The following is a 12730-nucleotide window of genomic DNA, read 5'->3' on the forward strand; positions in this document are numbered from 1 at the left end:
GGAATAATTTTATAGTTACCCTCAGTAATATTATAGTGTACACATTTTCTCTGATGTTGGACTACAAGCTGCCTGGCTACCACAAGTCCTACAAGTCGCCTGGCTACCACATCTCATATTTATGTTAATTTATTCTACTGTGATGTGTATTTATCATGTTTATATGTTACGTAGCATGTTTATTATATAATTTTGAAAAAAATATCATAGATGGATTAATGAAAATGTCTATTTTAACGTAATATATAACATTTAATGCACCCAGGAGATTATGTATTATTATTAATATGGCATCAAGAGTAGAGAGAGACTTAGTGATTTTAATGTGTACCTGCATGCCAGCACACTGTGTAAGTATATTTTGGTACAGGTACACATAAGCATAATTTTCAGAGTACTGTACATATAAAATACATTTGAGGTGGTTTGGTCAATTAGAGAGAATGGATCAAAGTAGAATGACATGGAGAGCGTATAAATCTGTAGGGGAAGGAAGGCGGGGTAGGGGTCGTCCTCGAAAAGGTTGGAGGGAGGGGGTAAAGGAGGTGTTGTGGGCGAGGGGGTTTGGACTTCCAGCAAGCATGCGTGAGCGTGTTAGATAGGAGTGAATGGAGACAAATGGTATTTGGGACCTGACGATCTGTTGGAGTGTGAGCAGGGTAATATTTATTGAAGGGATTCAGGGAAACCGGTTATTTTATATAACCGGACTTGAGTCCTGGAAATGGGAAGTACAATGCCTGCACTCTAAAGGAGGGGTTTGGGATATTGGCAGTTTGGAGAGATATACAGTATTGTGTATTTTTATGCTTATATACTTCTAAACTGTTGTATTCCGGCCACCTCTGCAAAAACAGTGATTATGTGTGAGTGAGGTGAAAGTGTTGAATGATGATGAAATTATTTTCTTTTTGGGAATTTTCTTTCTCTTTGGGTCACCCTGCCTCGGTGGGAGATGGCCGACTTGTTGAAAAAAAAAAAACATATAAAATATGCAGTAACTTTAAAACGCTTGAAATTTTGGAAAGTTTCCAGACATAATAGAGTTATGTGCTCACAGAGAATGTAAACAAACCAGGTGGGGTGCACTGTATTAGAAAGACTAGGAGCCATATAGAAAGTTTTGGTCATAATTTGAAATTGCCATATTAGTGGAGCGCCGTAAGGCAAAACACAGTAAAGCGGGGCCCTACTGTACAGTGGACCCTCGTTTTTCTTAATAAATCCATTCCAGAGAGTGTGACTAATGGCGAAATTGATGATTTGTGAAACCATTTTCCCCATAAGAAATAATGTAAATCCAATTAATCTGTTCCAGACACACAAAAGTATTAAAAAAAAATTTTTTTTATCTTAAAGATAGATTTACATGCACAAAAGAATGAACATGCAACATGACACTTACCTTTATTGAAGGCTGTTGTTGGTGGATGGAAGACAGGGAGGAGGGAGAGGGAAGAGAGGTTATTCTTTGGAAGGGGAATCCCCCTCCATAAGGACTCGAGGTACCAAGTCTCTTCTTTGTTTTTAATGCCACAAATCTTTCCATCCTATTCCACATGGCACAAATATCCATTACTACCATCATCACTACTGCCCTCTACTACCACCACAACCACTACCAAACACTACCACCATCACAACCACTACTACCCTCTACCACCCTCACTACCACCCTCTACCACCATCACAACCACTACTACCCTCTACCACCCTCACTACCACCCTTTACCACCATCACAACCACTACCACCCTCTACCATCATCACAACCACTACCACCATCACAACCACTACCACCCTCTACCACTGTCACTACCACCACCACTTTCGTATTTTTCTACAATCTTTTTCTTTAATTCTATCGTGTTTCTCACCTTCTTTACCAAAGGGCCGGCACTAGCTTTCTTTGGGCCCATGGTGACTTATTTAGTAGTTTCAAGCACTAAAACAAATAGAATATTACAAAATATATCGTATGAATGCGTGAGATCATTCTCATTCGCTGATAAACAATGGGACACTGACTGTGGCCGTGTAAGGGCTGCTCGTATGTGTCTGGGACGAAAGACTATTTGCAAGTCAAACAACGATTCGCGAGTCAATATTTTGACGAAAAAAGTTACAAGTGTTTTAAATTGCAACTTTTGATGCTTATGAAAAATGAGAGTCCACTGTACTTCCTAACATCTCTGTGACTCATCTGAGTCTTCAACTTCCAGTTGACCCTTTGTCGCTGTGTCCCATCTCTGTCCACCTTGTCGATTCCTCTCGGTATTTTGTATGTTGTTATCATGTCCCCCCTGTCTTCCAGTGCCATCAGGTCAGTTTCCATTAACCTCTCCTCATAGGACATTCCCCTTAGCTCTGAGACTAGTCTTGTTGCAAACCTTTGCACTTTCTCTAATTTTCTGAGGTGCTTGCCCAGGTGTGGGTTCCAAACTGGTGCTGCATACTCTAATATGGGCCTGACATACACAGTGTACAGAATCCTGAACGACTTCTTACTGGGATGTCGGAGAGCTATTCTTAGGTTTGCTAGTCGCCCATATGCTGCAGTAGTTAATTGGTTGATGTGTGCCTCAGGAGATATGTTTGGTATTATAGTCACCCCAAGATCCTTTTCCTTGAGTGAGGTTTGTACCCTTTGGCCCCCTTAGGCTGCGGTCTTCTTTGCCCTTCCCCGATCTTCATGACCTTGCACTTGGTGGGGTTGAACTCCAATAGCCAGTTGGTAGACCAGGCCTGTAGCCTGTCCAGATTCCTTTGCAGTCCTGCCTGGTCCTCCTCTGATTGAATTCTGATTGAATTTGGAGGAATTCGCACATTTGTGTGTGTGTGCAAGCATGTGTATGTGTGTGTGTGTGCAAGCATGTGTATGTGTGCAAACATGTGTATGTGTGCATGCATACTCATCTTTATGTGGTTGCAAGAGTCTATTCATAGCTCCTGGCTATGTATGTGTGTATGTATGTACAGTAGAGCCCCACTTGACAGCGTTTCCCTTCATGGCATTCCGCTAATTCGGACATTTCAAATTATAACCAAAACTTGCTGTACGGCTCCCCCCACCTGTCTTTCTAATATGGTCACCGCACCCCACCCAGTTTATTTACATTCTCCGTGAGCAAATCCCTCAGTTATGTCTGGAAACTTTCCAAGATTCAAGTGTTTTCAAGTTACTGAATATTTATATGTTCTCTGATGATTATACTTACGTGTACCTGTACCTAAATACATACACTTACATGCTGTGCTGGCATGTAGGTACACATTAAAATCACTAAGAGTCTCTCTACTCTTGAAAACGCCTTGATAAAAATAATGATAATAATCTCTTGGGTGCATTAAATGTCGTATATTACGTTAATATAAACATAATCCATCAATGATATTTTTTTCAAAATTATATAAGAAACACGTTACATAACACACAAACGTGATACATACACCCACAGTATAAAAATTGACATAAATATGAGATGCGTTTACCAAGCGGCTTGTAGGAGTGATGGAAGAATTACGTTTTTTCTAGTCCAACATCAATTACTGAGGGATAACTGTAAAAAATATTCCTTTCATATGCCTTCACTCTATCTTTTGCTATTCACGACCTTTGTGGGTTTAGCACTTCTCTTTTCTTTTGATAATGATAATAATAATCCATATTATCATTCACTCTAAAAATGGTGTGTTGCATGAGAATGGGAGTGTTGCTGTTTATTTACTCTTCTGTACTAGACTGAGTGATCGCCCACCACCATTCAGTTTGTTTTCATGTTGTCCGAACTCCGTGTATCCCATTCTCTCTCGTTTACTATTTCGTTAGCTAGGTAGCTCTCACTGATGATGGCATCTAAGCTTAGCTGTGATAAAAAGAAGAGTCATAAGCCTTTTACTTTAAGTACCAAGTTAGAAATGATTAAACTTAGTGAGCAAGGTATGTCGATGGCTGAGATGGCACATAAGCTTGGTTTGGCTCGTCAAACAGTTAGTACAGTTGTGAACAATAAGGAGAAATTGTTGCAGGAAATTAAAAGTGCTGCACCAGTGACCACTAGTAAGTAAGTAAGCAAGTTTATTCAGGTATACACAAATACAGTTATAGATTATTATATGTACATAGCAGCATTTGTGTAGAGAACCTAGGATAACCCCAAAAAAGTCAGACAAAGTGACTTATTGCTGACATGGAAAAACTTTTACACTGCCACTCACCTCTCACACATTCATATTAATGTTTTAAGGCAAGTAGCAAGTGTACTGTGTGTGTATTTTACTTTTTATTGTGTGTTTTTTAATGCCTAGTTCTATTGCTAACTTAATATATGTTAGTGTAAACTTGTTATCTAGCATTTATATGCACTTATAAGTGGAAAAAGGGCATTCCACTTTACAGTGATTTCCGCTTTATGGCGGTAGCCTGGAACCTAACTTGCCGTATAAGTGGGGTCCTACTGTATATGTGCAATAATTGTGAACAAGCAATAAAAGATGCACCAGTGTTTGCCTAAAAGTTGCATGGGGTTAGCCTCTTTAAAATAAGATCATCTCCCTCATTTTTAAGAGTTGCCTTAGACTTATTTTCTTTTATACAACAATAGGAAATTTCCTAAAAATAAGTGTCAGACACTTTTGGAATCAGAATTTAAAATCTTTTATAATGAAATGGTTTGGAGTTTGACATCATGTTTGTGATAATTGACATGTTACTAATTTTGTGGTCACTTGGTCATTACTACATATTCGAACCTTATGGGCTTTTTATGCTTTATGCTTATATTCTGTAATATGCTGTCTGCATTTTCTGGCATTTGGCACCCTTCTTGGCACCACTTTCTGTTATTATGGAGGGAGTTGTTCCCAGAACGAATCTGTCTTGATTTCCTACTCTATTTCTGTAACATTGTAAGCTCCTGATGATGTGTTGATTGCCACACAAAAGGCCTAGAACTGTCATTCACCTCCACCTGTGGTTATTTTGCATATGTTATTATTGATAAATTGTTGTTCTTGTTCAGGACCAAATATAGCATCTACATTACCATTAGATGAAGTCCCTCCTAAGAAAGCCAAGGCTGTAGTGTGTGGGGGAGGAATGGTTGGCACCTCAGTACTCTATCATCTGGCAATGCTGGGATGGAGCACAGATACTGTTTTGCTGGAACAGGCAAGGTAATAAGAAGGTATCTCTTCATCAGAACTGTGAAATTATTATGAATTTTGCATCATCTGTGTAATAATTTTGACCTTTTTTAAAAAAGGCACTTAATTTTGTATGTGCTTCACACATATAAGTAATTTTTGCAGAATTGGAGAGGTTTCCTCATGGAGGGGATCTGGATTCCTTGGTAGCATAAAACTCATTAAACCGGAAATGGACATTCTTCATTCAAGCAAACGCCTTGCCCAGGAGTTAGCTGAGGCTGGACATGATACAGGATGGAAGCAGTGTGGGGGACTTCATCTCGCTCTTACTCGTGATAGAATGACTCACTTTCGTAAAATGAAAGCCATAGCAGAGTAAGTAACAATTGAGGAACAGAACTGTAGTGTATTGTGTTTGTTTTAAATTTTGCTATTGATCCTTAAAATATGAAACAATCTTACAGTTGTTAATATGTTCTGTATTGTATATTAATTAGGTATTCACATCAAAGAGGTTACTGTGGAGTGTTTTTTTTTTTTTTTTTTTTTTTTTTTTTTTTTTTTTTTTTTTTTTTTAGTATCATAGGCAGTAAAGAATTCCCCATGGTTTTGATTAATTAACTTTTCCTAAGAATGTTACATGGAATTTTCACTAATGTATCTATGTTTAATCAAGTTTTTACCTTTTATGTGAGCCTCATATAACCTAAACAAAGACAAATAACTGGAAATTTTCAATACTGTACTAATATGAACAAGGAAGAAAGGAGCACCCCTTCCCTGGTCCTCTGTACACATATACATGACTCGCAAAATTGTAATGACACGATTACAAACAAACCACAGTACAGGTGGGGATTGAACTCGTGGCAGGTGAGTCGTAAAACTCCAGGCCAGCATGTAAGCCACTGGGCTAGTTGGCTACAATAAGATTCATCCAGCTAGGTACAGTAGAACCCATATATCCACTGATTCGGTATCCACAGTTTCAGTTATCCACAGTTTACTGTGGCCCCAAAATACCTCATAATTTTGCATAATAATAGCCCCAAAGCACAAAAGTAGAGAAGCTGGCAGTTCTTCAAAGCCTAAGAGAAGCTGTGAAGTACTTCCCATGAGCGAAAAAAGTGATAATTCTCCACATTTTGTGCATAATTTAACAAACTTTATAATATGTATGTATAGGACTTACATATAGGGTTTGCTACTATCCATGGTTTCAGTATCCACAGCAGGTCCTTGGAACTTATCCCCTGTGGATACAGGGGTCCTACTGCATATTTATGCATCACAGGGAGATAAGCATGGATCCCACTGTGACCACATATGCAGGTTTTTATAGATGAATCTCCCGGCTGGCCCAGCGACTTAAGCTCTGGCCTGGAGTTTTACGACTCACTTGCCACGAGTTCAATCCCCAACCGTATAATGCTTTATTTACAATTGTGTCATTATGATTTCGTGAGTCATGATGACAGCTTTGAGGGGACTTGAGCTAGAGTTTGTCACAGCCATGCTGGTGGGAGATTCACCTGTAAAATCTTGCCTCTGTGGTCACAGTGGAACCCATGCTAACCTCCCTATGTTGTATAAATATACCTGGTTGGATGAATCTTATTGTAGCCAGCCAGCCCAGTGGCTTTCGCACTGGCCTGGAGTTTTATGACTTACTTGCTGCAAGTTCAATTCCCACCTGTACTGTGGCTTGTTTTGCAAGTACATATGTGTATATGGACAAAGTACAAAAGTTCAAACACAAGTTATTAAATGGCTTCCAAGACTAAACAGTATGGAACATGAAAAAGAAGCTGAAGGCATTAGACCTACCTTTAATGAATTATAGGAGGAATAGAGGTGAAATGATAAACAAAGAGTACCCTGTGAGATTACTAAAAGATACAAAAGAATGAAAATGTATGAGTTTGTAGCACCAACATAGAGAATGAGAGGTTATAACTATAAACTAAGAGAGAAAAGGTGTTGAAGAGATACTGAAAATTCTTCATAGAGTAATAGAAGAACAACAAACATTACTGGAGATAGTGCTTCATCTGTGTCACTTTCCAGTGTTTTCACTGCCACTCAAACAAACACAGAGATAAAGACAGAGAATTGGGATTGAGGAGAGAGAGAAATGTATTTAATTTTTTTTTAACACATCAGCCCTTTCCCAGAGAGGCAGGGTAACCCAAAAAAGAAGAAACACTTTCTACATCATACACTCCATCACTGTCTTGCCAGAGGCATGGCAATACTGAAGTTGAAAAACTGCAATTTTTCTCCACCCCTCCTTCAGAGTGCAGCCACCTCCAGGACTCAAATCTGGCTGACTTGTTTCTCTGAATCTCTTCATAAATGATACTTTGCTCACAATCCAACAACACTTATCATAAAAACCATTTGCCTCCACTTGCTTCTATTTAACGTGCTCCTGTACGCTTGGTTGAGGAGGAGTGTCTCAATTCTGTCTTTTTATAATTCACAGGTAATTTTTAAACTTACAATATATTAATAGTCCCTGACCATCTTTTATCTTCTTCAATATTTACAGAGCTAGAGGTACAGAATGTCATGCTCTAACACCTGAGGAAGTGTCTCGGAAGTGTGATATTCTCAACACATCAGATACTGTAGGTGCTTTGTGGGTTCCTGGAGATGGTGTGTGTGACCCTTATAAGCTAACTTATTCTCTCCTAAAGTTAGCACTAGAGAAAGGTAACAAATAGTAATAAATTCTATTTTCTGGCATGGTATTGCAACCTAAGTGTTTATTTTTACTGGCAAAGCCTATGCCAGTAGGTTTATATAATACAGCCTTTCATCACTTAATGACGGAGTTCCATTCCTAAGACCACATCAAATTCAAATTCAATTCAAATTCAAATTCAATTCAAATTCAAATTCAAATTCAAAGTTTATTCTCTATAAGGATTACAGTGCTGAGTTTACAGAATTTGGTTATTGTATGGTTTACATGTAGTAAAATACTAATTACAGAGGGGGCCACTAGAACACCTAGCATGGCTAGGCATTTCGGGCAGACTTAGATTAATTCTTAACTTTAAAATATTACAAATTATGAGGTAAGTTGGTATTATGGTTAAGTGACTAAATAATAGTTTGTGAGTTTAGCAATGTGAATGCTTTTGTTTTGGCACAATACATAGTTTCAGTATTGGAGTATCACAGGCCAACTTATGACTAGTTAGGATTCATTATTTTAAGATAGAGATTGATATTTCTGTTTATGGTCAAATGGGTGAGTGAGTGTAAGTGTGAACCATCAGGTGGTATTCGTGTAATTAGTTGATGAGGTGTATCAGGGAGATAAGATGTTTTCTAATGGTAGTTTTGAAGTTGATGAATGTGTCTGCAGTTCTAGAGTTTTCTGGTAGGGTGTTACAGATTTTAGGGCCTTTGACATACATTGAATTTTTGTAAAGGTTTAGTCGGACACGGGGAATGTCATAGAGATGTTTGTGTCTGGTGTTATGCCTGTGGGTTCTGTCACAACTATCAAGAAAGCATTTTAGGTCAAGGTTAATATTGGAATTTAAGGTCCTGTAGATGTAGATTGCACAGTAGTAAGTGTGGATGTACTGAACAGGGAGTAAGTTTAGATCTATGAAGAGTGGGGGTGTGTGTTGCCAGGGATGGGATTTAGTGATTATTCTTACTGCAGCTTTTTGTTGGGTTATTATTGGCTTTAGGTGTGTTGCTGCAGTTGATCCCCAAGCACAAATAGCATAGGTGAGGTATGGATAAATAAGTGAGTGGTATAGTGTGAGAAGGGCATTTTGCGGCACTTAGTATCGTATCTTGGAGAGGATCCCAACCGTTTTGGATACTCTTTTGGTTATGTGTTGGATATGGGTGCTGAAATTCAGGTTGTTGTCAAGGTATAGGCCTAGGAATTTGCCCTCATTATGTCTGGTAATTAGAGTGTTGTCAATCTTAATGTTAATTTGTGCATCTCCTACTACTCTGCTACCAAACATAATATAGTAGGTTTTGTCAGTGTTAAGCGTAAGTTTATTGGCTGTCATCCAAGTCAATATTTTGATCAGCTCCTCATCAGCAAGAAGCATACTATAATGGTAGTGGGTTTGTGTCAATGATCTTTCATATTGTTTAAACCCTTTCACTGCTGAGTCCCCTACTTGCGAACTTGCTCTCACTGTCCAAGAATTTAAAAAAAATATATATATATTTTTTTTAAATGATAATCTTTTCCCAATGGTAATTAGACCAAAAGTATGAAATTTGATGGAAAACTTATGGAATTATGCTCTCGTGAAGTTAGCTGTCTTAGCACTATTTTTGCCCAATTCTGTTGTTCCGATTGACCAAATTCGTAGCTATTTCGCTAGAACTCCTTTTGTTCTATTGATTGAGTATAAAAAACTGCTCATTTACCTATTTTAACTACCCAATAAAATGATCAGAAATTGGTAATTTAGCCAATTTCATACAAAATTCAAGAAAAGTCAATTTCAAATTAGGGTCCAGAATTAACAAAGCAAGCATTCCTAGCACTAAATAACATTTTTTCTGTTCATTAGTCATGTCTCCAGGCCCCTCTTATATTACGCTTGCTTTTCATTTTTAATTTTTATTCACACAAAAAATAAAAGATTTATTGTTATGCAGAGTACTGCATTATTGTAAAAATGGTATAAATAATGTCATTTGACGTGTATTGGATGTGTGACGTGATTTGTTTACTCTTGTACATCGGCAAAACTCAAGCATTTCCGCTACTTTGAGCTCATATATACCATATTTTGTGGCTTATTAAGCACATGTTTTTTTTTTCCATAAAATGTCTCCAAAAATTATCCTGCATCCTATAAACTGAAGGTTAGTGATGGGAGTTTGGGGTGTGGGGTGGGCTGTAGCTCTCCCAGTTATGTCTGATGCAGAGCCATTGAAACTAAAACAAATCTTATAAGCCGGGTCTTATAAGCCACAAAATACTGTACATATATGTTGGGTTGAGCTCCAACAAATTTGTGTTTCTCTGACAGTCCAGAGGGAACAGAGCAGGAGAAATATCAGGGCTGGAACAAATATGGTGGTACCCCAAGTTTCGTACATAATTCGTTCCAGAAGGCTGTTCTAGTGCCGTTACCCAATGAATTGGTTTCCATAAGGAATGATGTAAATTAGTATATTAGTCTGTTTCAGACCCCAAAAATACACTTACAAAAGCACTTACAATAATACACTTACATAATTCTTCAAGTTGGAAGCTGTACAAAACTCGGGGTATCATTGTACAGAGATTGTTTACAGCTCACATTGAGCCAGTAAAGCACTAAATTACTGGGAATGCCTTCAAGTCTTGAACATGTACTTATTGAGGCAGAAGAGAGAGATACTATATGATAATATATTTCTGGAAAGTGCTCAAGGGCCTGGTCCCAAATTGTACGCTGCCATAACAACATACTGGAGCAAGAGATATGGGAGGAAGTGCAACATAAACCCAGTGAGGAGCAGGGGTGCAGTGGGGATATTAAGGGAACACTGTATTGACATTCGGGGTCCCAGACTATTTGACATCTTACCAGAAGATATCAGAAACATGGATGGAACAAGTGTAGAAGCCTACAAGATGAAACTGGACAAGTATCTTCACCAGGTGCCAAATCAGCTAGGCTGTAATGGATATGTGGGGGCAGCGGGCCCCCAGCAGCAACAGCCTGGTTGGCCAGGCAAGCACCAGACGAGCCTGGCCCATGGCCGGGCTCCGAGAGTAGTGAAACTTTTGAAACTCTTCAAAGGTATATCAATTTCAAGGTACAGTGGACCCTCAGTTAATGACATCATCAGATATTGTAAAAATCGGATAACAACACGTTTTTGCGTCAGAATATTGGCTCAGTTAACGACAAAGAACTTGGTTAAAATCATTCGTCCCGAATGTGTCCGCATGGCCTTAGTGGCCCGGCCACTCCATATACAGCCAGTGTGCCATTGTTTACAAGCCAGTGAGGACGACTCCACTCGAACATGCAATACATTTTGTATTATTCCATTGTTTTTAGTGCTTGTAACTGCTAAATAAGCCACCATGGGCCCAAAGAAAGCTTCTAGTGCCAGCCCTGTGGTAAAGAGGGTGAGAAATACTATTGAATTAAAGAAAGAGATCAATGCAAAATATGAAAGTGGAGTGTGTGTCTCCAAGCTGGCCAGGTTGTATAACAAACCCCGTACAATCATCTCTTCTATCTTGGCCAACAAAAAGGCAATCAAGGAAGCTGTTGTTGTGAAAGGTGCAAATGTGCTTATAAAACAGAGATCACAAATACTCGAAGATGTGGAGAGACTGTTGTTGGTGTGGATCAATGAGAAACAATTATCAGGAGATAGTGTTTCACAGTCAGTTATATGTGAAAAGGCAAGGCAGTTGCATGATGATCTCATTAAGAAAATGCCTGGAACTAGTGCTCATATCGGTGAATTTAAGGCCAGCAAAGGTTGGTTTGAGAGATTTAAGAATCGTAGTGGCAAACACAGTGGGATAAGGCATGGTGGGGCTGCCAGTTCTGACAAAAAAGAGGCCGAAAAATATGTGCAGGACTTTAAGGGGTATATGACTCAAGAAATTGTAATGACACAATTGCAAACAAACCATACCACGGATGGGGTTTGAACCTGCGGTAAGAGAGTCTCAAAACTCCAGACCGTTACAACGGTTTGGAGTGTTGAGACACTCTTACCACGGTTTCAAACCCCATCCGTGGTATTAATTCAAGGATTATGTGGAGTAAAATAAAGGTTGGATGTGAGAAGTGGGTTATAGTAAGCATATATGCACCTGGGGAAGAGAGAAGTATAGAGGACAGAGAGAGATTTTGGGAAATGTTGAGTGAGTGCATGGGGAGTTTTGAACCAAGTGTGAGAGTACTTGTGGTTGGGGATTTTAATGCTAAAGTGGGTAAAAATGTTATGGAGGGAGTAGAAGGTAAATTTGGGGTGCCAGGGGTAAATGAAAATGGGGAGCCTTTAATTGAGCTATGTGTAGAAAGAGGTTTGGTAATAATACATATTTTATGAAAAAGAGGATAAATAAATATACAAGGTATGATGTAGCACGTAATGAAGGTAGTTTGTTAGATTATGTACTGGTGGATAAAAGTTTGATGGGTAGGCTCCACGATGTACATGTTTATAGAGGGGTAACTGATATATCGGATCATTATCTAGTTGTAGCTACAGTTAGAGTAAGAGGTAGATGGGATAAGAGGAAAATGGCAACAACAAGTAAGAGGGAGGTGAAAGTGTATAAACTAAGGGAGGAGGAAGTTCGGGTGAAATATAAGCAACTATTGGCAGAAAGGTGGGCTGGTGCAGGTATGAGTAGTGGGAGCTTGAAGAAGGTCGGAATAGTTTTAAAAATGCAGTATTAGAATGTGGGGCAGAAGTTTGTGGACGAATTTGGGAGTGTGTGTAAAGGTAGAAAGTTGAAAGTCAACATAGAAAAGAGTAAGGTGATGAGAGTATCAAATGATTTAGATAAAGAAAAATTGGATATCAAATTGGGGAGGAGGAGTATGGAAGAAGTGAATGTTTTCAAA

At 38.7% G+C, this 12730-nt stretch overlaps 1 protein-coding gene across 7 annotated transcripts in view; it reads left to right on the top strand.

The window, feature by feature from the left end:
• The window catches only part of LOC128684814 (pyruvate dehydrogenase phosphatase regulatory subunit, mitochondrial), a 170181-nt gene that overhangs the window by 30078 nt on the left and 127373 nt on the right, over nt 1-12730 (top strand). For 6 of the 7 annotated variants that reach the window (XR_011394107.1, XM_070100929.1, XM_070100927.1 and 3 more), the window contains exons 3-5: nt 5021-5174; nt 5310-5522; nt 7699-7862. Coding sequence is in view for 6 of the 7 variants with exons in the window: in XM_070100929.1 (XP_069957030.1) it covers nt 5021-5174; nt 5310-5522; nt 7699-7862 (531 nt within the window). In the remaining variant the exon portion in view is untranslated. The remainder of the gene's footprint in view (nt 1-5020; nt 5175-5309; nt 5523-7698; nt 7863-12730) is intronic. The other variant, XM_070100934.1, reaches the window with a different exon arrangement.

The sequence above is a fragment of the Cherax quadricarinatus genome, chromosome 5 (assembly GCF_038502225.1).
Source record: "Cherax quadricarinatus isolate ZL_2023a chromosome 5, ASM3850222v1, whole genome shotgun sequence".
NCBI lineage: Eukaryota > Metazoa > Arthropoda > Malacostraca > Decapoda > Parastacidae > Cherax > Cherax quadricarinatus.